The 27,399-nt window shown below is 54.8% G+C and overlaps 1 protein-coding gene across 1 annotated transcript in view; it reads left to right on the top strand.

Annotated features, from left to right (window-relative positions):
* Positions 1-27,399, top strand: part of NPHP4 (nephrocystin 4) — a 110,415-nt gene that overhangs the window by 57,713 nt on the left and 25,303 nt on the right. Inside the window, exons 11-18 of the mRNA XM_042953308.1 lie at positions 1,982-2,120; positions 5,818-5,839; positions 8,954-9,005; positions 10,893-11,000; positions 12,384-12,535; positions 12,680-12,871; positions 13,306-13,493; positions 26,154-26,314. Of these exons, the coding sequence (XP_042809242.1) occupies positions 1,982-2,120; positions 5,818-5,839; positions 8,954-9,005; positions 10,893-11,000; positions 12,384-12,535; positions 12,680-12,871; positions 13,306-13,493; positions 26,154-26,314 (1,014 nt within the window). The remainder of the gene's footprint in view (positions 1-1,981; positions 2,121-5,817; positions 5,840-8,953; positions 9,006-10,892; positions 11,001-12,383; positions 12,536-12,679; positions 12,872-13,305; positions 13,494-26,153; positions 26,315-27,399) is intronic.

Below are 27,399 nucleotides of genomic sequence, written 5' to 3'. Positions count from 1 at the left end.
CCCCCACGGACTAGTCTGAGCCCTTGTTATAAAATTGCCACTGGAAATCCTGAGGCCATCACCTCTCTCTCCCCCTCTCTCTCTGTGTGGGTGTATGTATGTGTTTAAATAAATATTTATCGGATCTAATTTTAGCCTGTTGTGCCACTACGTTTCCTTCACTTTCTACGTGTGTACGTAAGCTGTATTGGGGGGTAAGCGTTTGGAAGTTTCGACTGTCTCGAAACAGATACCTCCAGTACTGCCATTTTTTCACAAGGAATATCACTTCTAATTGGCTTTTCTCAACCTTCGCGCTGCTGACATTTTGGGCCTGATAATGCTGTGCTGCGGGGGTTGTCTTGCACAGCGGGGACGTTTGCCACCAGCCCTGGCCTCTGCCCTCTAGATGCCAGGAGCGTGCCCCCAGCTGTGGGCACAGTGGCTGCGGACGTCGCCAGATGTCTCCTGGGAGCAGAATTGCACCTGGTAGGACCACTGTGCTAAACACGTGTAACTACCTGACACAGTGGGCCCCAGCTGGTCACAGCCGCGATTCTGTACCCTCCTCTGCTTCCTCCCGTGTTTGCCTTCTACAGCTGTGCCGGTGTCTGGCAGGCAGAGAGCTTGCGGCCCGGCGTGTGCCTAGTCTCCACCCCTACGCCAGGCCACTCTTTATCTTACTCTTCTATTCAGTGAACTTCTTTTTTTTTTAATTTTTAAATTTTTAAAAATTTTCTTATTTTGAGAGAGAGAGAGTGTGTGTGTGTGTGTGAGCAGGGGAGGGGCAGAGAGAGAGAGAGAGAGAGAGAGAATCCCAAGCAGGCTCTGCACTGTCAGCACAGAGTCCGATGTGGGGCTTGAACTCACGAACTGTGTGATCGTGACCTGAACCAAAACCAAGAATCGGACACTCAGCCGACTGAGTTACCCAGGCGCCCCCATTCAGTGAACTGCTATTGAGCACCTGTATACATTCTTGGAAACTATCCCTGATCCCGTGAGCTTACAGTTAAGGGGAAGTGGCAGATATTACTTGGAGGAAAATACAAAGATTGTAAACATCCCATAGTTTTGGACTAAGTAAATCTGAGGGCTTCTGTTATGATTATTTCAGTGTTATTTACTGTGAAGGTAAGAACAGTGTGTTATGATTATGTTTTCTTTCCTAAACAACTCTTGTAGTTTTCCTATGAGCGAATTACTGTCTTTTAAAAAAAGTGTCCATCTCCAGAGGCAGTCACTTCCAACTCTTAGCGGTGACTTCTGGCATTTACTTTGTTTCCAAATATTAATGCTTCTACTTCTATTTCTTAGTTGATTACTTTTAGACGTTATATAGTGACCTCCAGTAATGACAGACGAGAACGTTAGCTCTTTGATGCAGTCCCGCACTCTTTAAAGAAACCACTCTGTCCTCCCACTTTGTGGCCTCGGATTCAGGGACTGTTTCTTGCCAGAAGCGTGCAGCACAGTGAGGTCTGGCCTAGAGGATGGTAAAGGGGACTGGGCAGTACGGGTGGAGGGGCCATGAAGAGGGAGGGGCTTGGAAAGCAAGCCCCTAACGTTGCTTAAGAAATGCCGGGTTAACCCTCAGGTGCACGTGCCCGAGTCTGACCCTGAACAGCATACCAAAGACCTTGAGAACTGACTGTGGCACTCACACTATGCACCAAAATTTAAAAGGTCGGCTTTGCATAGATTTGTTAAAAAACACATTCGAAACTGGGGAGGTGTGATTTCTACTTGTGCAGGGGCCATTCTGTGCTAGTGTGGGCGTCTGGGATTTGATTGCTGCTGGACGCTGATCTTTTTCTGCTTGGCAAGTGACTCGATTATAACTTCAGAGCATGTGGCTTCAGACATCGCTGGTTTTACGCGGACTTCGGGCTGGGGGGCTCGCTCCCGGGTCAAGGTGACAGGAAGGGGGGCTCGCTCCCGGGTCGATTCGACACGAAGGTGCGACTAAGGGAGGCGGCTGCTGTTTGCTGTCTCCTCGCAGGTGGAGCAGGTGGCCTCGGGGACGGTCCAGTTCCAGTACTCGCTGAGCCCCAAGGGACACCCGGACACGCTGCCAGGGCACGGCCGCGGCCCGGAGGCGGAGCAACAGCCCTCCAGGAAGCCACCCGCGTCCCCTGCAAGTAAGTGTTTGCAAGGCACTGATTTTGGAGCACACAGCGTGACTCCCGCCTGTTCCCGAGGAGACGTACTTGGGCCGGTACGATAACGTTCATCCGCGAATCGCCACAGATTGCTGTCATTTGAGCCAGTGGGCTGAGCTTCTGCTTGATGGGGAGCTGTAGGATTGGACGGTGACGGGTGGCCTGGCGCGGTGTCACCTGTCACCCGGACCTCCCTGACCAGAAGCCCGCGGAAGGCTGTGCCGGTGACGCGTCACTGTGAGAGGCACGGGGGTCCTGCAGACGCGGGCCCGAGAGCCGGAGCCGCGCTGAGCGCCATGGGTGCGCCTCTGCGTTGTGCTGTTAGCGTGTCGTGGGTTTGCCCTTCCGACGAGGCGCTTCCCACCCGCTTCAAGTCCGAGAGTGGGGCGTCTGCTCTCAGCTCGGGCCTGTGAGGAAGGGAGTGAGGGCTACCAGCAGAGCAGCGTCCTTCCCGTGGGCGGGGACGTGTCTGCACGTGTGCAGGTGGTGAAGCCGCGACCGCGGCTGCCGGCCTTGTGTCTGGCCGGCCCAGCGCCTGGTGGTCGGGGCCTCTTGGCTTCTGCCTAGGGACTCCCAGGGCAGCGTCTGACCGAGAACCGCACCAGTGGTGGAGAGCAGGGCTGATGTCAGAGGGACGTTCACTCTGCAGGGCATTGAGCCCCGGTCTGAGGCTTCTAGAGGTCATGCCCGCTGAAAGAATGTTCTAGATCACAGGAGGCTAGTCTCTTAGAAAGCTGGGAATGAACAAATGTGTCAGCCCGCAGAGGGGAGCTTAGCCCTTGTCCGTGCTCCTGACAGATGCCGCTCCGCGTCACCCTGTCACCAACAAGGCCTGCTGTGATGGCGTCGGGCCTACCCGGTCATCCAGGATGCTCTCCCCGATCAGCGGCCGTGATTCCTTGCCGTGGAGCATCACAGTGATGGGCTCTGGGGACTAGGATGTGGGTACTCGGGGGGTGGGGGGAGGAGCATCACTCTGGTGAAGAGGTGCAGATCGTCGGTGTGGGCGTTTGTTCGATGCCGAAGACGTCCTGGGAACATCTCATGCGAGGGGCTGTGTGTCCTCCTCTGTCTCTTGCCCAGTAAAGCACTCAGCACACGTTTGCAGAGCTGATGTGAGACCTGGCCGTGTTCTGGCTCTCGAGTGATGTCCGTCTGTCCGTCTGCCTCCCACACCTCATCCCCTCACCCCTGAGCTCTCTTGCTGTTGGCTTCCTTCCGGGAAGAGTTTCTCCACGTAGTGACCCCGGAAGCTCTGGGGAATCCCAGCAGAAAGAACCTGTGTTCACACGCTCCATAGAAGTCCTGACCGGGGCCCCTGCTGCGTCCCCTGCCTTTGTCCGCGTGGTTCCCGACTGGCAGCCATCGGTGCTGCTCTCGGAAGAGAGTGTGGAGTCAGGGTGGGGCCGGCAGACGTGTCACCCAGGGACCCAAGTCCCCGCTTGGTCCCTGCACTCTGCCACTTCTGCCGTGGGGCGGCCTCCCAGCTTGGGCCAGCTTTGCCTGCGTTTTGAGATGTTCGAATGAACAGGTATCAGCAGTCCTGCCCCTGTTGTGCCATGCGAGGACGGTGACCGGTGGGAGCTGGCCTGTCCCTCGGACCGCAGTGTCTCCAGCTCTCCGCACGTAGCCAGGCACAGAGCAGTGCCCATGGGAAGCCAGACACTCCTGGGCTCCAGGCATGTTGTGGAGGTTCAGGGGGAAGGGGGTCCTCCCTCCCCACAGACGCCGCTGGCTTTGGGCTCGAGATGATCATGTTAGTCAGTGGGACGGACATCTCTCTGGATGACTGGGTGGGGGTGTGTGCTCCCCGTGCGGGGCTCACCGAGCCCTAGTTGGGCATGCAGGCTTCGCGCCCTCTGAGTTCTTTACTAGGAGAGTTATGGTTAACATCATGGCAGACAGATTGCTGGAAGGATCCAGATCTAGTACAGACGTGTGGTGGCAGTGCCATCCATTCTCCACCACCATCTGGGGACCAGCAGGTCCGCCCGGATGGAACCTGATTGCATTTGGTTTATTTAATTGGGATTTATCGCTGCATTCACATCACATTGAGAGGATTGCCTTCATCCCAGATTCCAAGCATTTGAAGGCCTGGCCTCCCAGGACCCGACGCAAGAGACTTAAATATCTCTCGTGCTTAAGCGGTGATGGAAACCTTTCCTCCTTCGATATTTTACCAACTTACCCGGTTCCGTTGGAAATCTTGAGGACACGCGGCTGTCACGTTAAGTGAGGGACTTTGGCTCTCTGTTATGAATTATCTTTTTTATGTCCTCTGGAGAATTACGAGGGAGCAGAGGCCCACTCATCACCCTCCGGGAACGAGTGCACGGAGCCACTAGAGGGCACTCGCTCTTGGTTTTTGGAACTTGGAATTTCCCTGACCCATATTTTACTTTTGAATGTTCTGGCGGTCTCAGAATGTCCGCGTGTTCGCTTCACGGATTTGAAAAACAGCCGGGTAGAAGGGGTCGTGGGAAACCTGTCCTCATGGTGTTTCCCAGGATACCCTGGGTTGGGTGCTTGCCATGGTTGTGACTCTTTGTGTGTTGGCACTGCCAACACCTGTCTTCTCCGACAGGCGGCTCCCCGCCCTGGGTTGTGTCATCAGGGCAGTTATTCAGGAAGGGGCGTTTGAGCTGTCCAGCTGGAGTGACGTGAGCTAGCAGATTTCAAGGGATCCCAGGTGTGCGCTCTGGGGGAGGACGTTAGCGGGTGGCCCAGAGCAGAGGCCTTGGCAAGGGGCAGGTCCCTGCAGTGGCCAGCCCCTGACGCTGACCCCGGCCTCAGACTCTGGGCACCCCTTGGCTCTCCCCACTCCTCTGGGGCCTGGTTGGGGCACTCGCGCACCTCCAGCAGCAGGATGGACAGACATTAGACGTGACACCTTTGTGGTGACACCCCCTCGTCAGCCCTTGGAGCATGCATCTTCTCCCGTGTCCTCTGTGCTTAGGGGACATCTGGGTTGGGGCGTCTCTACCAGGCACATGCATCTCTCGCACAAAGAGCCCGGCTGCTCCCGCAGGTGCGGAGCCGCTTCCCAGGTGCTCAGGGGCATGTTGGACCCTGGGCCCTAACTTAGCAGCATTGTGGCAGCTGCTGGCGCAGGCAGGACCCTAGGACCCCCGGGTGTGCTCGGGATGCGTGTCCCTCGCTGCCCCTGACTGCCCGGCCTGCCTGAGCAATGGCGGCGGCTGCGGCGGGGGGTGGAGGGGGGCTTGTGCAGCTGTGGGCAGCCCCAGCCCCTCCCCCGCAGCACCCCCAGGTGTGCTGGGCCTCCCCAGGCATCCGGTGTGCAGGAGGCCCTCGGCCACCCGCGTGCACCCTGGGTGCAGCCCCAAGCCCCATAGCCACGCCATCTCTGAGCTGGCTGTCCCTAATCTCTGCGGTTTGTTCACTGTCCCCATTTCCTGTGGTTAGAGTCTCAGGGAGGATGGCTGTTTACCCCCAAATAATTAGGAATGAGGGCCTTTCAAATGGGTTTGTCGTATGAATTCTTGGTGTCTGAACAACCATCAGATACTGAGGAATCCTTTATTTTCAAGGCCCAGTGAGGACATCTGTTTCTCCAGGTCTTTCTTTAAATCACGGTGACGCTGTCTTTAGCAGTGTTGACCCTTCCTCGGCCATGCGTTTGGTGTCCGCTGTCCAGATCCTGTAATGTTGCCAGACCCTCCCCCCACCACTCCCCGGTCCGAGACCTGAGCTAGTCGATGACTGACCCCTCAGCTGGACATAGGTGGGTTTGTTCCCCTGGACAGCGTTTTCCTCTGTGAACACCCCTCATCCGGCCCGCCTGCTGACTCCTTCCCTCAGTTTCCCCCCAGAACGCACAGCGGTGTTTAAGAAAAGCATTCCCGGAAGACAGCTTGCATTTTGGGACAAAGGGCTTTGGTGGTACCTGCTGTACAGGGCTGGCCCCTGGTTGGGGACGGGCAGGGAGGTGGTTGTGCTGTGGGCCCCCCAGCATTTCCAGAGAGGCCTCTGCTCCCTCCAGCCTGGAGGAAGCCTCCACGAACGCCTGGTCTTCCATTGACCCGTGCACTTGTTTGCCTAACTCTCTGTGACCCCTGCCCAGTCCCCTCACCAAAGGCACGGTCTGTGGAGCGTTGACGTTTCAGATTTGCGTGATCCTGTACACGCGTCCCCCAGGCAGAGGAGGTGCCAGGACACAGGTCTTTGCGTGACCCGAGGGTCTGTGTCCACAGTTTGGGCTTCTAGAAGCCAAACTGACAGAGGGCGGCTTGGATGGGGAGCTTCTGTTGACGGTGGCTTTCAGCAAGTGGAGGCTAACCAGTGGGTGGCAAGGTGTCGGGAAAGATGCATCTTCACTCAGGTGGCCAACCTGCTGTCCTCTGTCTCGGGCGGTCGGTGGGGATGCTGTCCGCACAGCACTCAGCCCTGGTGGCGGGGGAACCACCTGGGTAGTCCCTTCCCGCTGTCCTCTTTGCCACCTCCGAGGCCTAGGTGCACGTGGCTTCCCAGGCTGCGTGGCCCCTGAGCCGCCCAGAGCGCGTGCAGGGCTGCCGGTCTTCTCGGCGTTTCCGTGTTCTTCAGGAGACCAGAGCCCTGTGGCTGCTCAGCCAGATGCTGGTGCTGCTCCCGGAAGGGGCGCGTGCGGGGCGAGCCTCTGGGGCTAGCAGCTACTTTCCGTGGTGTCTCCATCTGCGGGCCGCCCTGCCCCCCTGCCCGCCGTCGTTGGTTCAGCCAGGAGCGTTTCGGGTTCCGACGGAGATGCAAAGTCGCACCTCGTAATGATTGTTAAATTAAATTTTGTTCTTTTTTTTTTTTTTTTAAGTTGATTTATTTATTTTGAGAGAGAGAAAGCAGGGGAGGGGCGGAGAGAGCGAGGGAGAGAGTGAGAATCCCAGGCAGGCTCCACGCGCAGCTCAGAGCCCAACGCGGGGCTCGAACTGACAAACCGTGAAATCATGACCTGAGCTGAAACCAAGAGTTGGACGCCTAACCAGCTGAGCCGCCCAGGCGCCCCGAAGTTCTTTGTAATTTCACCACCGACCCGTGAATGTGCACGCTTACCCTGGCGCATCAAGGGGGAGGTGATAGCCCCTCGCCCTCGCACCCCGTTGCGTGGATTTCAGTGGCCTTATCTACGCTCCTGCATCCACGGCGCTCTTTTCCAACTTTTCCCCCTTGAACGTGGATGAGATGACACATACAGGTTGTTTGGGGACTGGCTTTTCCCATGCCATGATCTCTCTTGGCCCCCTTTCCACATCAGGACCTCCCCCCGCCCCAGTTGTTACCAGGCCACACACGTGACCACGGCCGCTCTTCCCTCCGTGTGTCCGTGTTGTGTGCACGTGGCTCTTTCTGATGTGCCGTCACCGCACACGTGCTGCCCGGTGGCTCCTGGCCCGGCTGTGCCCTGTGCTGGAGCTCAGGCCTCCCAGCCTGGGTCCGGCCTTGTGGCCTCAGGGAGCCTCTTGGAGGCACTGAAGTGGCCTCGTGAAGAGGACACGTTCTCTGGCTGTGGCTGGTAGGTGGTCTTGTTTGGGAAGCAACATGGCCAGCGATCACCGATTACCGCTCAGAGCATTGGTACAAAAAGCTGGAGCCGGGATGTTTTGTGGTTTTGGTGTGTTTTTGCCCAGGCCCTGCCCCCCGGGCGTCCCGGCCCTGCAGTCACCAGCAGGCATCTTTTTACTCTGCCGCCAAAGTCTTTCTTGTGCTGATTTATTCTCTAGGAAGATAAGTTTGCATAAGTCCCAATGTAAAGACTTACCTCAAGAAACATAGCGCACAGCACCCAGCTTTGAGAAGGTGGGTGAACAAGGGTGCGTGGAGGGGGTCTTGGACGGCAGGCTCCGGTTTTTCTTAGTGGAGGGCCACGGAGGCGTTTCCTGCAGTTTTAGCCTTGTTGCCAAAGTCAGGCTGTGGGGCTTTCCAGGGTCCCTGTTCCGGGTGGGACAAAGCAAGACTCGGTGGCTGGACAGTTTCGGGGAGGAGGGTGGCTGAAATGGAGCGGAGGTGCCCTGGCTGGCCGAATCCTCATGTGCATTTGCTTCTGGCGAGGTGACACCTTTCCCCGGAGGCACAGCTTGATCAGTGACTTGCCATGAGCTAGTTTGGGGCACTGAAGTTTCTGGGACTCAAGTGTTTCTAAGTTCCTGGGAAGCATCTGCCTTGGCCTGTTAGCAAGGGGCAGGCAGGCCACTGACGGGGGTGCCCTCTGGACTCCGAGGTGGATGCAGGTTGGAGCCTGTGGGAGCCTGCCTTGGCATCCCTGAGGTCAAAGGACACATGTGGCCCCTTGCTCTGGGGGCCTCTACCCCTCCCGGTCTCACCACGTCTGCACCTGGAGTGAGCGGGCATCAGCAGGGCTGGGAGACAGGAAAAGTGGGCTGTTTAGAAGTTCCTTACCTGACGTCAAGTCCACCCCAGCTGGGGAGATGCCAGGCCCGCCGACACGGGACCCCAGCTCTTTGAAGTCAGGTGTGTGTGAGCGGCGGGAAGATGGAAATACCCTGGGCAGGCACGCAAGGACTTTCACGGTCACGAAGCCCACCCTTGGTGAGACCACACGATCGGAGAGCACGAGGCCAGGCAGAGAAGCTGGAGCCCCAGCACACCTGGCTCAGGCTGCATCCTCTGCTGTCACCCGCAGAGCGATCCTCACTCTTGCCCAGGCCAAGTCTGCTCCAAACTGCTGGGCCCCCGGACTCTGCCCAGTAGCTGCTGCCTGGGCCGCGGGCGGCACCGGTCACAGCCAGGGGGCAGACGGGGCAGGTCCTGGCTGACTCGGGCTCCCTCCCCACCTCCATCTGTTTCCCCCCCAGGCCCACCAGCGCTGCCAGCTCGGGGGCACGCTGCCCCCAGGACTCGCCCGTGGGACCAGGGGTAAGTCCAGGCCCGAGAGGCCTGTTTCAGAATTCCAAATTCAGTTACCCGAAGGTTCCAGCTACATTTCTCTGCGTCATGAAGGACAGTGGTGTCCCGCCTGGTGGGCTGGGGCTGGGGAAGGGGAGGGGCGGAGGTGCTGCGTCCCGTCCCTGCCCTGCTGTGCCCCACCCTCCCGGCTGCGGCTGCGCGGCTCTCCGTGCATCCATCCGGCGGCCACCAGTGTTATTAGTGATCCTGCGGTCAGCCATCAAAGGCACATTTCAATACTTTTGAGAAATGACGTCTTCTCCCCGGCAGTTATGTCTAGCGGCTGGAGAGTCTCTCGGGACCGAACAGCCTTGGTTGCTTTTCTGAGGCTCCATAGTATGGTCTTCATCTCCTTCCTCCCCACCGTCTCTGCCAGGAGAGGGGGCCTGGCAGTGACCAGTGTCCTGGCCAGCGAGGTCATGGCCGCCTGGGGCACCAGCCAGGCCCAGCGGCTGAGCAGCTGGTGCTGGTGGAGACAGGCTGCGGCCGGCAGAGACCGCCCGTCAGACAGCAGACGGCTCTGCGTTTGAGGGTTTCCTGCGTAGGAAGAGAAGGCCCTGCCTTGCTCTGGCCTCTGGAAACCCGAGTGGTTGTGGTGCTCGCCCGCGGTTCCGGCTGCGCCATTTTGTACAGGGCCAGGGTTGGCTTGTCTTCCAGCCAACGTCGTCTGCCAGCAGCACCCTAGGAACTGACTTCCTAGAAAAGTCGAATAATCCGGTATCAGACTGTCCCCACAGAAGCAGTTTTCCTGTATACCATGCAGCTTGTAAACTGGCTCAGCAGTGAGCATTGTATTTGCCAGAAGACACGTGTGTGGGGACAGCCTCCCAGGCTTCCCTGCTGGCCTGTTCAAGCACTTTCCTTCCAGAAGTTTCCATGTCACCCTAAATGTTCGGGACTCACAGGATAGCGCTGTCTGCTTCCAGAGGCAGGAGAGGCTCAAGACAGCTTGTGGGGTCTGAGGGGAGCTGAACAGACCCTGCAGCTCTCCTCTGCCCCCTCAAGGGCTCTGGGGTCCCCTGTTGCCACACGCCCCCACTCGGTCGTATGCCCTCACCACCTCTTCGTGTGTCGAGTCCTTCTGCACCAGCACCTCCTCGGGCCGGCTGTGGCTGTGCGTGACAGAGTCCGGGACTTGAGAGGGGGGTCTCCAGTGGACGGTGGGCCCCCTTGACAGCCACACTCAGCTTCCGAACGCCTGTGATGTTTACGGAAGGCTAGCCACGTGCCGGGTTCCCTGCCACCCCCTCCCCCTTCTCGCTTCATTCCCAGCTGGTCCTGTGATTTAGGTGTTCTCTTCGTCGTACAGACAGGACACCGAGGGGGAAAAAAAAGGTGTTTGGTGACTTGCCCACGGTCGCGTGATCTTAGTGATGACGTGGGGACTCCATCCCAGCGGTCTGTCTCCAGAGCCCGCCTGGGCTGCCAGTGCAGTCGTGGCCCTCATGCCAGGCTCATGTCACGGGAGCACAGGTGCTGGGACTCGAAGGGTCTCGAGATGTTCAGTCCCCGGCTAGAAGTGAAACCCCGCCAGGTTCAGAGACCAGCCCGCCCTGCAGCCCGCGAGTGGCAGAGACCCTGGCTTCCCTGGCCCTCCCTTTCTCCACTTGCTCTTTTGTGTTAGTAAGATTTTGTAAGCAAACGTTACCATCTGGGAGAGGGCACGGCCTTGCGCGTCCACAGCTAAACTGAAGGAAGTCAGGAGCGGTCTTGGGCTCCAGAGCAGCCACCGAGCACGAGGTCGCATTCCCGCTGCCCTCTCTGCCCCGCTTACCGGGTCTGTGCCAGCGTGGGTGGGGGGCGCCGTGACGTGACGGGGGTGTGTCTCACGTCTCGTCCACGCTTCCTCCCCTTCAGCTGTCTCTCTCCCAGCTGGCAGCTTCCCCACGGTCCGCCGCCCGGTGCCGCTCGGCCACGCTGTCCTCCCCGCAACCTGCCGGCTCTGAGCCCTCCCCGGCCCAGGCGGTAAGTACGCCCTCCCTTCCTTCCTCCAGGGAGTGGCTCCGAACCCTGGCTTCTGCTGAGGCCTCTGGCTTTGCGAGCTGTGCCGGGCCTTGGTGAGGCGGCCGAGACCCTCATGGGCTCTCCGTGATACGGGCATGGTGACGGTCGCGGGGCCGGGGGGTTGGGGGGGGGTGGGGGGAGGGGGAGGGTGTGTGTGTGGACATGGCTTAACAGTTCTTGCTTCCGGTATTTGCCACCGTTCTGTCCTGCTGACCAAGGAGCATTAGGTATGGGAGCTCTTCCTGCCACAGGGCTTAATTAGGCTTTTGCTCCACCTGACCAGACAGAGCTAGACCACCCTCGGGTCTCTGTGCCTGAAAGAGAAGGACAGTTTTGCCAGAGGTAGAAATAGAGGCCGACCCAAGCCTGCAGCACTCCGGGACACTCTCCTCGCTATCAGCAGCTGAAGGAGAAGCAGCGGAACCCGCCGTCCTGGATTCTGGTGCGTTCTGGGCTCAGACAGGCCTGTGCTGCCGCTGACCTTGGGGAGCACAAGCGAAGTCTGATTCCAAAAGCTGGCTGGCGCTCCTGTAAACCGCATCTTCAGTCCTATACTGGGAGTCTATTGAGGAAAGTAGTGCCGTTCCCTTATCTATTTGAGAACACGCCCAGTACCGTGAAATGCCTCGGTCTAAAGCCTGTCTGGGGCTCGTGTGTTTGTGAAAAGCCTGCATCTCTTAGTGTTGACAGCTGAGATGTGTGAGAGTCCTCCCTGGTTTTGTGGTGTTCCTTTGAGCTGGAACGGAAAGCTGGGGAAGCAGGCTCGAAGGAGAGTATTCCGGTCCCCAGACAAGCTCTTCATTTAGACACGCCTTCTACTCTGGAGGGACGTGGGAGGTGGGATACAAGGGGATGACTAGAATACCCCAGTGACATGGGATGAGAGGAAGGTCTGCACGCGCCAGCCGGGGGCTGGGGACCAGTGCGTCTTGTGGTTTGAAGGAGGGCTTGTTTTTCTGTTCTATAAATGTGGTTTTTATGTTAATTGACCTTCTCAGACAGCACATCCCTCCCATGGTACCTGTTCATAAAATTGACGCTACCTTTCTCGTTGCTTCCCGACTCACACAAAATACGAGATGCCCAGATAAACCCGAGTTTCAGATAAACGGTGACTTTTTAGTATAAGTCAGTCGTGGATATTTCACGGGACGTACTTACATTATACCGAGATTATTCATTGTTCACCTGCTGTTAAAAGGCAACTGGGCCTCCTGTGTTTTCATTTGCTGAAGCTGGCAGTCCGACAGAGGTGGTTCGTCCGTGAACCCCCACACCCCAGCATCCTTGGTCGTTACAGGCTGGGATCCTGGCTGGCCTCACCCGGGCCCACATTTTGCTCAGCAGGGGCTCCCCTTGGAGGGCAGGATCTGTCACCTGGAAGCCGAGCTGAGCCAGGCGTCCTTGGTCCTGGGAGCGTCTGTTGCCGAACACTTGCAGGAGCTGCCTTTCACACCGGTGCACGTCCCGATTGTCGCGGGCGTCCAGGCCAGGAGGTGAGGGGCGGCCGTGGGAGGGCCCGGTGTGTGCTGTGCCGTGAAGACGGACCCTGAACAACAGGCTGTCCCCAGAGGTGGGGCCACAGGTCCTGCCCCTCCCTTCTTTCCTGGAGGCCGGCTGCGGGGGTCTTTCTGTTTCAGCTCTGGAAGTAAGCTCTCGCGGGCCTCGATGGTGCTCCTGCAGGCCTCTGGCTTTCCTGAGATTCTGGATGCCAATAAGCAACCAGCCGAGACTGTAAATCCCGCAGACCCCGTGCAATTCAACCCTCAGAAGGAAGAATCCGATTGTCTACAAGGCAATGAAATAGTACTGCGGTTTCTTGCCTTTAGCAGGTACGTTCTTAAGTGTTCTGTGTTCCTCTTTCTGGCTCTCGCTTTCCTCGCGTTGAAGAAACACCTCTGTGTGGTTCTGAGCTGGGAGAACCCTCCATGCTGAGATCCTACCAGACTAAGGGACGCTGTCTGTTTTTATTTTCATCTCACTACGACCCCCACTCAGCCATTTCTGAACGCGGTCAAACCTGCTTTTGCCTGGTCTTCTGTGATTGAATGTGTTGTGTTAGTCAATTCTTCGGTATTCGTGTGGCTACGTGGGCAGGTTCTCCAGCTGGGGCTGAAGTGGGTTGCTGTCCAGCGGGCTCCCCGAGATCCCGGTGGAGCCACCCGGTGGGCGGACGAGGCGGTGTGTGGCCTGTGGCACTGGGCTGTTGAAAGCCCAGGTTCTCTGCTCTGGAGGCTCGATTAATTTGGGCTCTTATTGGATTCAGAGTGTCCCAAGACAGCCGGGCAGCGCCGTGGCCAAAGACCGTGTATTTCACCTTCCAGTTCTACCGTTTCCCGCCCGTGACAACGCCGCGGCTGCAGCTGGTCAGGCTGGACGAGGCGGGCAGGACGCGCCCCGGTTCCCTGCTGCATCTCCTGGTTCTTGCCGACAGAGATGATTCCTCCGATGCTGGTAAGTGCTCGTGTGTCTGGTGGGCGTGAGAAGCCCGGCACCGAGCCTTGTCTGCAAGTTCTATTATTTTCAAATGACGCGTGATGAAACATTTCCAGCACGTGCAGAATTGGAAGGAACGGTGTAGGGAACCAGTGTGTCCACCGGCGGGCCCCCACTCCAGACCCCTCCCCGAGCCAGGGTCGCTTTGAAGCAAACCCCAGACGTCGTCTGATCTCATCTGCGAGTATTTCCTTACGTGTGTCTAAAAACTAAGGAGTCCTTTCTGAACACTGTAAACTCAGTATATCCTGCTGGAAATGAATAATAACCCCATAATGCCATCAAATAGCTGATGTTAAAATTTTCCCAGTAACTTCATGCATTTTTTTTTTGAGGTTGAAGAAGGGTTTTTTGTTTTTTTTTTTTTTTTTGAGGATGATAACATTTTTAAAGGTTTTCTCAGGTACGTTTCCCTGGACATTGCAGTGGTGTCGCTCTCGTGTCTGTCTGCGGTCCCCCTGCCGTCCCCAGTCTCTGCTTCCGATTTATTTGTTGAAGTAGCCACGTTGCTTGTCCCGTGGAGCTGCCCTCAGTCTGCACTGGGGTTTTGCTTCCCAGTGATGACATTTAGAATGTTCCTCTCTGTCCCCTGTTTTTTCTGTACATTGGGAGTGAGATCTATGTGCGTGGCCAGAGGCATGTTTTTGTTTTGGGCAGGAATTCTCCGGGGCCGGGGTTGCATTCACTACCTCTGGCAGCTGCATAGGGCCCGGTCGCTTCTTTCTGTGCCGTGTCGGTGGCCACTAGGTCCGTTGCTGATGGGCTGATAATTATGCTCAGGGTTTAAGTGGTGGCATTCTCCTTCTGGAACCCCTCTTCATTTGTCAGCTGGAATGCCTCCATGAAGAGAAACTTCCTGAGGTGCAGTTCACGTAGGAAAGGCAGAATAATGCTCAGTTCTTCCCTTTTATTTACTAATTTTCACAATAATTAGCCAGTTCCCTAGCATCCTTCGAGAGTGGGGCCGAAGTTTGTTTCTGGTATCATTATAAACCAGGGGATTTAAACTGCAGTAGAGCAAAACAGATCAAAAGTGTTGTTTTTATTGATGGTCAGTCACATGGTAAGGGGCAGAGCTGGGTACCTTGTGTCTCTTAAGTAGAAAGGGCAGGTGGAAAACGATGTGTTAAAATGCTAATCAAATGAGGGTAGTTTAACGACATCAGCACAGACAAAAGAGGCAAAAGGCAAATGCAGTGCTAGGGGTAAAGAAACCTGTGAAATATAATCGAGGGAATAATCACTAAGAAAATAAATAATTCTGTATCTGTTGAACTTCCAGAAAACATAGCCTCAAAATATAAAAGAAAAATTGATAGACTTTATGCAGAAATTGACAAACCTGCAGTCACAGAAGGTTGGACCGACCTGTGTCGGTGAGTTGACATATCAGGCAGAAAATAGTGGGGGAAATTGTAAAATACAGTCTAAAAAGATGATCTTACAAAACCTGCAGGGCCAGTTTAGAGAACATGTGTTCTTTTCAAGCATACTTTGAGACTTATGGAAACTGATCATTCACAGACATGTGTGTATGTTTTAGGCCATCACGCAGGCATCACCTTGTACCAGGAGACTCAGTATCCGATCTAATCGTATGGCATTCTCTGACCGAAACGCTGCAGATCAGAAATCAACCATTCCCTCACCCAAAAAAGGCTCTGAACTGCCGGGTTTTTTGTTTTTTTTAATTTTAAAATACATTTGTAATTATTCCATAGGTTAATGAAGAAATAAAAATAGAAATGACTATTCATTTACTTATTTATTTATTTTTAAATGTTTTTATATTTATTTTCGAGAGAGAGAGCAAGCAAGAGGGGGGCAGAGGGAGAGGGAGACAGAGGATCTGAAGTATGCTCTATGTTTAGAGTGCAGAGCCTGATGTGGGGCTTGAACTCACAAACCGTGAGACCATGATCGGAGTCAAAGTTGGATGCTTAACCAACTGAGTCACCCAGGTGCCCCAGGGGAAATTTACAGCTTTAAATGCTTGCATTGGGAAAGAAGAAAGCATTTTTTAAAATGCTGATCTAATTGTTCAACTCATGAAGTTTGGGGAAAAACCAGAATAAATCCAATAAAAGTGGAGGGAGAGAAATTTGAAACTAAGCATAAATGCTTAGAAAACAGCAGACAGGGTCAGCCAAGTTGCTGGGCCGGGGGTGGGGAGAGGTCACAAGGTCAGAATCGGTCTCAAGGGTCAGAGCTGTTACAGGCGTTGGTGGGTCCGAGAGCCGGGCGTCTTGCTGGTGGTCCTCTCCATCCGATGGGCTTTGCTGCCGGCAGAGGTAGCTGCACAGCTGCCGCCAGCCGCGGACCCCAGGGCAGAGCCCTCGCCCCCTGCTTGTCTGAGGCCCCTGGCATCCTCTCTCCCTGCAGGCAAGTCTGAAAAGACAGAGGGGAAGGGGGGTGCAGCTCAGGTCTGCTCCTTCTCCAAAACCCTCCGGCTGATGAGCTGTCCTTGGCCTGGGGAGGAGCCTGCACTGGGCAGAGGGTGGGCGCAGAAGGTCCCTCTGCTTGGAAGCATGTGGCCAGGAAAGGACCTTTGCCACATTCCCAGGTTTTGTTCTCTCAGCTCCCTGGGTTTCCCAGCCTTCTTGGGACCACTTCTCCCGAACCGACTGCCTTCTCTTTGCCCATCCTCCCATCGGTGGACAGTTGGCGGACAGTTGAGCTCATGTCCCCAGAAGGCTCTGAGATGGATCACAATAGTGCATTGATTTCAAGGCTCCCATGCACCTGTTGCCGAGAACGTGTCTCCTCTTCCATTTCCTGTTTTGAGCCCCATCTGGCCACGTTATCTAGGGCAGCTCTCGGAGGTTCTGCGGTGAGGTTAAAGGGATAGTGTTTAGGCGATTCCGTACAGAAGGCCTGATTTGAATATAAACTCCTTTACCGTATGAATTTCTCAGAGAGAAATTAGTTCAAAAATTAAATTTCCTGGGGTGCCTGGGTGGCTCAGTCGGGTAAGTGTCCAACTTTTGGTTTTGGCTCAGGTCATTACCTCACAGTTCATGAGTTTGGGCCCCCATCGGGCCCTGCTCTGATGGTGCAGAGCCTGCTTGGGATTCTGTCTGTCTCCTTCTCTCTCTGCCCCTCCCGTATTGTGCTGTTTCACCCACAAAATAACATAAAACTTAAAAAAAAAAAAGAAATTTCCTTGCAAGTTGAGGTCCAAAGAAGTTAAGCTCCAAAATCAAAATTTGTCATTATGAATTAGAATTCAAAGTCCAGATTTCTTAAGTTCAAGTCCGAAAAAAAAAGCTCCTTTCTGTGTCTTACCCAGCTGACTTAGCCAATGTTGCCCCTGCCTGGGCGGGTCTGGGCTCCCTCCAGCAGCTCCAGCTTGGGGTCCTTCCTCGTGGCCCAGCTTGGGGTCCTTCCTTGCGGCCCAGCTTGGGGTCCTCGTGGCTCAGCTTGGGGTCCTTCCTCGTGGCCCAGCTTGGGGTCCTTGCAGTCTAGCACCTAGCCTCTCTTGAGCCTCACTTAGGATATGTTTTCTTCTGTTGTTGAGATAGAACATGTGTGTAAACAAAGCGTTCAGTTGCACCAGCCTTTGAAAATTAATAGGTTTTATTTTTTAGAGAAGTTTTAGTTTTATGGAGGAACTGAGCTGGTCGTCCAGAGTTCCCAAATACCCGCCGCTCCCAGAGTCTCCCCAGTTAGCAGCCTTTCGTATCAGGTGTGGACGTTTGTCACAGTCGATGGACGAGTGTTGACGCTTTGTTGTTAACTAAAGCTCAGAGTTGGCACGAAGGCTTGCTCCTGGTGGTGTACATTCTGTGGGTTTTGACAAACACAGAACATCTAGATCCCCATACAGTATCGTGCAGAATAACTTCACCCCTCACATACGCCCTGTGCTCCACGTCTTCAACCCTCCCTCTCTCCGCCCCCCTCCCCCCTCCCCACCACTGATCTTTCTCCTGTCCCCATGGTCTCCCGTTTCCAGGGTGTAGTATGCTTGGAATTGTGTAGGACGTAGCCTTCTCGGACTGGCTTCTTGCACTTAGTAGTATGCATTTAAGATTCCTCCATCACTTCTTGGGGCTTGGTAGCTCATTTTTTTTTGACGCTGCGTCCCGTTCCATCGTCTGGAGGGACCACCGTGTATTTCTCTGTTCCCCTACTGAAGGGCATGTTGACGGCTTCCAGTTTTTGCCTTTACGAATAAAGCAGTTATAGACATCTTCGCTCAGATTCTGTGTGGACATAAATTTTCAGCGCTCTTGGGTGACACCTGGGAGCACGTTTGCTGGGTCGCAAGGTAAGGGTATGTTTGCTGTTGAAGGACTGTCTTTCCGAGTGGCTGCACCGTGTGGCGTTCCCGCCAGCCACGAGTGCGGGCCTGCTCCACACCCTCTCGGCATTGGCGTTGTCGGTGTTGTGGGTTTTAGCCGTTCTCACACATACATGGTGGTATCTCGCTGCCGGTTGGCTTGCGTTTCCCCGATGGCGTGCGATGGGGAGCCTGTCCGCCAAGAGTGACTTGCCACGTGCCCGTCTCTCTGGGGAGGTGTCTGCCCGTTCCTTTTGTGTATTTGTAGACTAGGTTTTCTTATTGTTGTGTTTTAAGAGTTCCTTGTTTATTTTGCACAAAAGACCGTCATCAGATGTGTGTTTTGCAGATGTTTTCTCTGCGCCTGCGGCTACCCTTGTTCGTGGTCTCACCAGTGTCTTTGGGAAGGCAGATGTTTTTGATTTGAATGGAGTCCGGTTTATCAGTTATTTCTGTCATGGGTGCCTTGTGTCTTTGGTATTAGAGCGAAAAACCTGTCACCACACCCAAGGTCACCTGGATTTGTGTCCCCTGTCTTCCCGGGTACCAGAGTTTTGTGTTTCAAGTTTAGGTCTGTGATCCGTTTTGAGTTAATGTTTATAAACGTTGTAGTGTTCACAAAGTGAACACCGCTGTGTGACCACGAGCCCAGCCACCCCGATAGGACTGCAGACCGGTACCTGGGCCTCCCCCGCCCCCCCATCCTTGGCTTCCCCAGGGGTGAACGCCCCTCAGAGTCTGTCACTGTAGACCAGTGCACTGTGGTTTTGGACTGGCGCAGGATCACGTTGTGCGTGCCCTTCTGAGTCTCACTTCTGCTCGACGTGTCCGCGAGGTCCATCCAGGTTGCCGCGTGGAGTGGCGGTTCGGCCTTTATCTTGGCTGTATGGAAGTTCTTCCTCTGAGTCTTCCACGCCATTTATCCATTCGGTTGCCCACAGACATGTGACTCGTTTCCGGCTTTTGCGCCTTCTTTGGGTGCATATGTATGCGCGTGCACTGGTGTTGGGTGTGCACCCACGAGTGAAACTGCTCTAGGGCACACGTGGTCATCTTTAGTCGATTTGCCAAGCAGTTTTCCCCAATGCCCATCCATTAGAGTAGATTTGATCCAGCGGGAGACGTGGCAGCCTCCCGGACAGAAGTTTCCGGAACCCACGGCCCTGGACCTGGTGGCTGCCTCTGCCCCAGGCTCCTGTTTCTCAGTGTTCCGGCTCGTGAGGGGAATTGTGTTTTGTTGCCTCCTTTCCTCAGGACAGAGCTCCCTTGCCGACTGCTGTCCCTGTTCTTTTCAGGAGGGCTCAGCCGTTTGTGGTCCTATCCTCCCGCACACATGCGACACCTTCTTCCCTTTATTTCCTTTGCTTTCTGGCCTGGAGTTGGGCGTCTCTAACACATTCCTCCCAATGTCTAGGCCAGTGGGACCTTTCTTAGCACGGGAGCTGGAGTCCTTGAGCTCTGGGTCAGCCGGGAGCCCCCTGGTCTGGAGAACTCTCGTGCTGGCGTTTGCCAGCCCCGCTCTGGGCCCATTGGGTGCTGCCTCTTCCTTGGTGGCTGTCCTGTGTCCTGTGCCTTCTCCACGTACAATCTCACGTCCCCACCTACCAAAACCGTGTCTGTGTACTGTCACACGCTTGCGTTCGCTGTTTATCTGTTTCCCTCGATCATTTGAAAGCCAGCATCAGGGGAGGTGACACTTCACCTCTAAACACAGTGTCAGGCTTTACTGAGAAATGGTTCCACCGTTGTCCTGGAATGGACAGGAGTCTCACTGCCCCATCCCCGTTTTCCCTCATAACGTTTGTTGTGGCTGCTTTTTCTCTGTGACACGCAGTCTGGGACCTGTGTGGTATTGGGGGTTACCTCCTTAACGTCCTTTCCTCTGGAATAGTCCCCTGCCTTCTCTTTCCAGCGACAGTGGCTGTTTGAAGGGCCCAGGCGAGTGGTCCTGGAGAGCGTCCCTCATCCTGCGTGCATGTGATGGTTTCCGCACATCGTTACTGACCCTGGCCCTCGGTAGGTCTCGCGCACGGAGGGTCAGGGCTTACGCGCTCCGTCAGGGTCTGGACGTGGCACCAGCGTTCCACGTGCCTCATGTGACATCCCGTCTGCAGTGTCGAGGTCAGGGCTCATGGTGAGGGTGCTGGTTTGGTCCCTTGGGTGAGGCACCGCCCCACGCGCCTCTGGGGGAAGGGAGGTGGCTCCCCTTGGCACTCAGCGCGGAGTTCTCAGGCCATTCTTGGGCTCCACGTGAATATCCACACAACAACTTCCACCCACTCTTCTAACATCCTTGGTGGAGCTTTGCCTGGGTCAAGTCTTTAACTGGAATTTTGTCGGGGCGCCTGGTGGCTCACTGAGTTAAGCGTCCCGACTCTTGGTTTCCGCTCAGGTCATGATGTCATGGTTCATGCGATCGAGCCCCAAATTGGGCTCCACGCTGACAGCGTGGAGCCTGCTTGGGACTCTCTTTCTGTCTCCGCCTCTTCTCTGCTCGTGCATTCTCGCTCACTCTCTCTCAAAAATAAATAAATAAACTTGAGTTGGAATTTTGTAAATGGTGGTTTTTCTAATTTTATCATTTGGTTTCCCTCCATTAACTGACATTCTTCTATTAACAAAAAATTTTTCCTTATCAACCGAGGGTGAACTACATATACATCCTCCAAAACAGAATAAAAGCTTGATACTTTCCCTTGAATTTCCAGTTTGCAGGGTAAGAAGTTGTAACAGCTACTCCAGTAGGGACAGTCCACGACTGATATATGTCCTGTCCGTGTTCTTGTTTTGTTTTTAGAACATCACTCTGATGTTTATTCAGTGTGTTAAATTCATCGTTACTACTTTTTTGTTGTTGTTGTTGTTTATTTTTGAGAGTGAGAGAGGCAGGATGTGAGTGGGGGAGGGGCAGAGAGAGGGAGACACAGAATCCGAAGCAGGCTCCAGGCTCTGAGCTGTCAGCACAGAGCCCGACTCGGGGCTCGAACTCACAGACCCTCAGATCATGACCTGAGCCAAAGTTGGAGGCTTAACCACCTGAGCCACCCAGGCACCCCCAATCGTTACTACTTTCTGATGCTCAGGCTTCCCTATGTTTGGCCGGTAGGAGACCTCCCAGTGGGCCAGGAGCCCTGACGCAGCCTCGCTTTCTGGAACGGCCCCCTGTCCTGGGCTCCCCATGTGCCTTCTCTGCCTCCGACCTGGACCAGCTGCTTCTCCTGTGTGGGACACGCTTAGAGACCCAGGGCTGGGGTGCTTTTGATTCTGGGTCGCATTGCTTCTAAGCCTTTCCCTGGGTAGAGCTGGAGAGTATATCGTAGCATGAGTTCACACTGGTATTCCTCATTGAGATTTAGTTTTTTCCTCAAAGGAATTTATTTGTATCTTTTTATACTGGGAATCGTGTTTCCTGATAATGTATTTACTTACTTTTCCTTACAATTTCCATCATGTGTTTTCAGAATTATATTGCCACTGGGGCACCTGGGTGGCTCAGTCAGTTGGGCGTCTGACTTCGGCTCAGGTCATGATCTCATGGTTCGTGAATTTGAGCTCTGCGTTGGGCTCTGTGCTGACAGCTAGGAGCCTGGGGCTGCTTCGGATTCTGTGTCCCCCTCTCTCTTTGCTTCTCTCTCTCTCTCTCTCTCTCTCTCTCTCAAAAAATAAATAATAAACATTAAAAAAAAAAAAAGAAGAATTACATTGCCACTGTTAATGCTAAGGGCACAGACACCGAGTGGAGGGCTCAGATTTCTGGCGTTCTCCCTTCCTGGGCCACGTCCTGCTGAGGACAGACCTGGAGACGATTCTGGGGAGCTGGTGCCAATTTGATATTCAGTCAGATTCATTGGTTTCCATTTGTTTTTAATTTTATGTTGAAGTATTTACATGGCTCAAAATATAAACCCCTTGTCCTCTCCAGACCATCCACACCCCACTCAGCCTCCTAGAGGTAACCAGCCTTTTAGTTTCCAGCTTCTCCTTCTGATGTTTTTGTTTGTTTTAAAAAGTAAGCAACGACATTTCTATTTCTCCTTGTTTCTTTGTTCAACAGGTAGCATAGCAAATAACACTCTTTCTCACTTGCTTTTTTCAGTTCACCTTACGCCCCGAACCTGACTCCACACGGAGCCCCTGTGCGCTGGTTTCCACGCCGCATCGAACTGCTCTGGGCGCATGCCCTGTGCTTCACTCGGCCTGGTCTCCTGCTGAGGGACACTCGGGCTGGTTCCAGGGCTTTCCCTTTCAGAGAAGGTGGCAATTAGTAACCGGGGTCAACGTGTTCTCTGCGCCTGGCGCTGTGTGTTTAGGGTGCGTTGGCAAGCTGTCAGGTTACAGATGTGCCAGCACCCGCCCCCCACCGGGTTAGCCCCTCCCACTGGGTTACCTACGCTCCCCGCCCCCCCACCCCCCACCCCCCACCGGCTTAGCCCATGACCTTCCTGTGATTCACTGGCAGTGCCTGGGGCTGCCTCTTTCCTCAGGGCCTTGCCCACAAAATGGGTTGTTTACCTTTGGGAGTTCTACAGTCTGATCATGTGAGATGGATCTTTGTGAAGTTTTAATTTGCATTTCTGTTATAACGAGTGAAGTGGAGTGTCTTTTAGATTTGTCCTTGTCTGCAAACTTTTATTCCTATCTTTTTCCATTTCTCTCCCTGAGTTTTTGTCCGTTCTGTCCTCTGTTTTGGGAACTCTGTTTATTAGGGGGATTAACTGTTGCCTGTGACGTCAGTTGCAGATACGTTCTCCTGCTTTGTCTTTTCTTTGCTTCTGGCGGGTTTTCCAAAGTAAAGTTTTGTTTTCGTCCCGTCTAATGTGCCAGTCTTCCTTTGTATTGCTTCTGAGTTTTCCCGAGTCCTGGATACGAGGGCGTCCTCCCCGCCAGCTCGTAGAGAGAAGCACACGTTTTCTTGGAGGGTTTGTAGGTTTCATATTTCACATGAGATTTCTGGTTTATTTGCAGGTTATTCTATTGTGTGATGGGAGATAGGGATCCAATGTTATCTTTTTTCAAATGTCTCTCCTTTTGACCCAGTGCTGTTTATTAAAAAGGACATCTTTTTTTTTTTTTTTTTCAGGGACTTGAGGGTCACCCCTATCACGTACCAACATTTTTTTATCAAGTGGGTTTATTTCTGGATTTTATATTTTGCTCCATTGGACCAGAGGTTGGCAAACTGATCTCTGTTAAGGACCAGATAGTAAATATTTTAGACTTTCTGGGTTACATATGTTCCCTCTGGAATCTTCTTTTTTTTTTTTTTTCTTTTCTTTTCTTTTTTTCTTTTTTTTTTTTTAACAACTCTTTAAAAAGATGAAAGCCATTCTTAGCTCCCAGCTAGATCGGCCTGTGGGCTGTGGTTTGTGAGACTCTGCATTAGATTATCTGACCAGGAAAGGCAGGCATGCTATTTGGTCAGAGGTGCTACTTGGCTGTGCTTTGCATTTATAGCAGCCCTGCCCCTCCCCATCCCCCACCTCTCTGTACATTCTGGCTGGGCTGGTTTTCCAAATGAACTTGTTAGGCCCTTTTTAGGGGTTCTGGGGAATCCATAGGTTAACATGAAGAGAATGGCCCTCGTGGGGCAGGAGCAGACTTGCCAGGCACAGGGACATTTCCTCACTTGCTCATTTCTATTTACCCGTCTTTCCAAAGACTCAGAAGTGTACCTCATGGTGGGTTTCGCTGTTTATTTGTTTTCAAACCAACGAAATCTTGCCTTTATCTTTATTACTTTTTTTGGGGGGGGGGCGGGTGTTCTTTACTGTTGTTTTTCTAATTTGAGTTATTTAACTCATTTATTTTAATTCTGTCTTTATGGATGCAGAGTATTCAAGGCTATGAATTTTCCTTTGGTTGCTGCATTATGTTTTGGTGATTCAGATAAGTAGAATTTTCATTCTTTTCTAGAAAATCTATTTCAATTTTGTTTCCCCTTTGACATTGAATTATTTAAAAGTAAGTTGTAAATTTGTTTTTAAAAGTTGTTTCCAATTTCTGGTTTGTTGCATTGTGATCAGAGAATATTATTTGTAATATTTTTACCTTTGGAGCATAGTTAGGTTTTCTTTGTGGCCTAACACATAATTAACTTTTATTAACGTCCCAAATACATTCGAAAGATGTATTCTGTTGTTGGGGAGCAGTGTCGTACGTATATGCACACGCTCCACCTCAGGGATTAGCTGGTCTGGTCTTTCATATCCTTATTTATTGTGGGCTTGACCTGACTTGAAAACAAAGTGATTAGTTGTTCTCTACTATTATTATGTTTTTATCTGTTTCTCCTTGCGTCTCTAGATTTTTGCATTGTCATTTGGTGCCTAGATATTCCTAGCTTCCGTGTGTTCATTGGTGATTGTAGACTGTAGTCTTAGAACGTGCCTGTCATCTGTGGGAGTTGTGGATGCCTTCACGGAGCAGGGGTGTCTGTGAGTCAGGAAGGAGGGGCAGAGGCTGAGGACCGTCCAGCCAGAGGAAGAGACTCCTCCAGACTTGGACACAGGGGTGTGGCTGGACTGAGGCTCAGGAAGGAGCCCGGGGGTGGGGGTGGGGGGCTGGGGCTCCGTGTTTGTGAGGGCGGAGAGGGAGGTAAGCTTGGGAGCCTGAGCGGACCCTGGGGAGGTGCCACTGCCCCTGGGGTCTGTCTTGGTTGAGTAGATGGTCAGCAGCATCGCAGACTTCTGAGGGTGGTGGAGATGGCACAGGGCTCCCTTTGTGGATGCTGTGCAGTGATGGATGGACCACAGGGAGCGGAGGCCTCAGGGGAGGCCGCCGAGGAGCCGGTCGTTTGAGCCGGACAGAGTGAAGGGACCCAAGCCTGCGGGGCGCGGGGGGACTGGGCGGCTCCCGCGTGAGAGCCCTGAGGCTGGGCCCAGACCAGGAGGGCCCCCACAGCCCCACAGGCCTCCCCCAGGTGCTTAGCACACCATCAGCTCTGGGCTCAGTGTGTTGTCCTGAGACCGTGAGCTCCATCAGGCTGGGCCCCGTTCGTCCTCTTCTCCCGTGTGATCCCCACGCGGTGTTTGGTGCGTGGTAGGGGGTCCCAGTTATTATGTTGCATCAAGAAGACCGGGCAGCTGATAGGAGGTAGTGATGGGGAGGGGGAAGGAGCCAGCCTCGCAGGCTGGGAAGGAGCCAGGGTGGGAAGGAGCGTCGAGGGTCCAGTGGGGACATTGGCGAGCAAGTAGAACCCGGGTGGAGAGTCTGGGCCTGGGGGACCCTGGGGTGGAGCATGGAGCCCCCAGGCCAGGTGTCTATGGGTGTCGTTTGGGAAGTTGGCCCACAGGGTTCAGATCTATTCTGCCTCTTTGAGTCGGAAGCCGGACCGGCGTGGAAGCCGGTGCCCGAGCTGTTCCTTCTCCGCAGCGCAGGTGCACCTGGCAGGTGGAGCTGTGGCATCGGTGCCTTGAGCTGGGGCTGGGCTGGTCACAGGTCTTTGTTCCAGTGTCCACCATGCCTCTGAGGAGCCACCCATTATGGAGGGGTGTCCAGAGAGCACCGGATGTCTCAGCTGGCTGGTGGCACTGGGGCAGGGGCGGTGGGTGTCCTTGGCCTCCATTCAGCCTGTGACTTCGTCTGGTCACTGGAGATGTGATGCTCGGGACTGGCCTGCACGGTGTCACGGCCGGCCCTCCCTGAGCCTTTGTCCTGGCTCCTAACTGCTCCCCTGCTCCAGGAGGTACCCCTGTGACCTCCCTCGCTGTGGCCGGTGCCAGGCCGTTGGCAGCTGGTCCCGGCTCTGTATCCCTTGGGCCCGTGCGAGGCCCTCCGCCCCCAACCGCTCTCAGCCCCCAGTGCTGTGTCCTGTCCCGGCTGCCGTCTGCTCCCTTGTCAGTAATAAGCCTGGCGGCCGGGACAGCCCCGAGGAGGCCCCGTGCTGGGGCGGAGGCTGGGCCTCGCGAGCCCCGTGTGCTCAGCTCGACCTCAGCGCGAGCTCCCACGGCCGTCTGCCGGCCCCTCTCTGACAGCAGACGCAGACTGCGATGCTCCTTAAACTCTGCACACGGAATCACGGCCTCCCCCGGCAGCCCCACCGGGACGCCTGTCCCCGTTCGGGAGGGACTGTTCCACGAGGGTTCGGTGAAAACCCTAAATCGTGTTTTGGGAGGAGTTCATTGTATGTATTGGGAAGAAACGCAGACTTCTGGACACGACTCTTTGTTTTGTAAATTTGGATATCTTAAGACGTTTTTGATTAATGTGTTTATTAAACTGTAGTTACGACGGAAGCAGAAATTAGTGATCGTGACCAGAGCAGAAATCTCTTCAAAGTGTGAAGACGATAGATGGCTCTAATTACCTGTGGACTCATTTGGGGCCTCTTTGCACAGGCTCTCCTGGCTTTCAGCTCAAGTTCCTGGCGGAGCCTGGATTCCTGAGGCCCGGAGAGCAGAGTCGGTTCAGCCACTACCTGGCCGCGCAGACCCTCCAGGTGGACGTCTGGGATGGAGACTCTCTGCTCCTCGTTGGATCTGCAGCCGTCCCGATGAAGGTGGCTGTGCTCTGCTGGCCGAGCCCGGCCCGGGTGGGGTGGCCCTTCTGGGAGGCTCCGCCCGCTCAGTGGTCATCATCCGGTGCGGGACCGGGGTCTGACTTCTTTGTTCACAAATCCTGTCCCGCCCCAAGGAGAAGGTTTTCACGGGGTCTCAGCTGTGCAATACCAGGTTCTATTTTCTCAGCCATCGGTCCGCTCCCCCCAAAACTGACCCCTGGTGAGGTCACCTCCCGCCCCCTCGACGTGAGGATGCGCCTTCCCCGGGGGCAGCGGCCGGGCCTGCGGGAGTCCCCCCTTCAGCCCGGAGGTAGGAGCTGGGGCACCAAGTGGAGTGTGCCAAGATCACCTGGTGCCTGCTCTCGGTTACTCGAGTCGTGCTTTCCTCACTGTAATGGAACCTGATTCTGTCTCTAAGCTTTCCCTCCTCCTCGTATACTAAGACCTGTGTCCGTGGGTGAATTTAAGGCTCTTCCCCAGAGTTGCCCCCAGAGGGTCAGCGTAGTTGCACTGTGCTCTTGGGCCAGGGACTGAGGACACGACGTCCCAGCGGTGGCACGGAGGTGCGAGAGGACACGGCTCCACAGCTGCAGCCCCCCCACCACCCCCCAGCTCTGAGAGTCACCCACTAGCTGACCTCCTTCCAGATTCAGCCTCGGGGGCCCTCGGTTTCCCCCCTCCCCCACCCCCCGCTGTGAGCCCTGCCCCTGCAGCAGCCCCATCACTCCTTGCTGCTGGGTGGCCCTCACTGCGACGAGCTCACGGCTGCCATCCCGTGGTGCCCCTGGCTATGCGCGTGACTCCCCTGACGCCACGCTCCCCTTCCTCCTCCTAAGGGCTGACGGGGCTGCGTCCCCCCTCCGCCCGCCTCGGTGTCCATCTCTGCCCCCAGGGGAACAGGGTCGCCCGCAGCGCGCACTCGCAGGTGTCAGCTCATGTTCTCGGTCCTCACTCGGTCCTCACTCCGGTCCCTTGGGCCTTCCTGGGTCATTGTCCGGTGCGGCCCCAAGGGATCATCGTGGCCACTGTGTGTTTCCCACACTGGCTGGTGATGTCCTGGAGGGTGGGCTTGGGACGGTTACCCC

Source organism: Panthera leo, chromosome C1, assembly GCF_018350215.1.
Source record: "Panthera leo isolate Ple1 chromosome C1, P.leo_Ple1_pat1.1, whole genome shotgun sequence".
Taxonomy (NCBI): domain Eukaryota; kingdom Metazoa; phylum Chordata; class Mammalia; order Carnivora; family Felidae; genus Panthera; species Panthera leo.
Note: the sequence above shows the minus strand (reverse complement) of the source record. Positions and strands in the feature narration are given on the sequence as shown.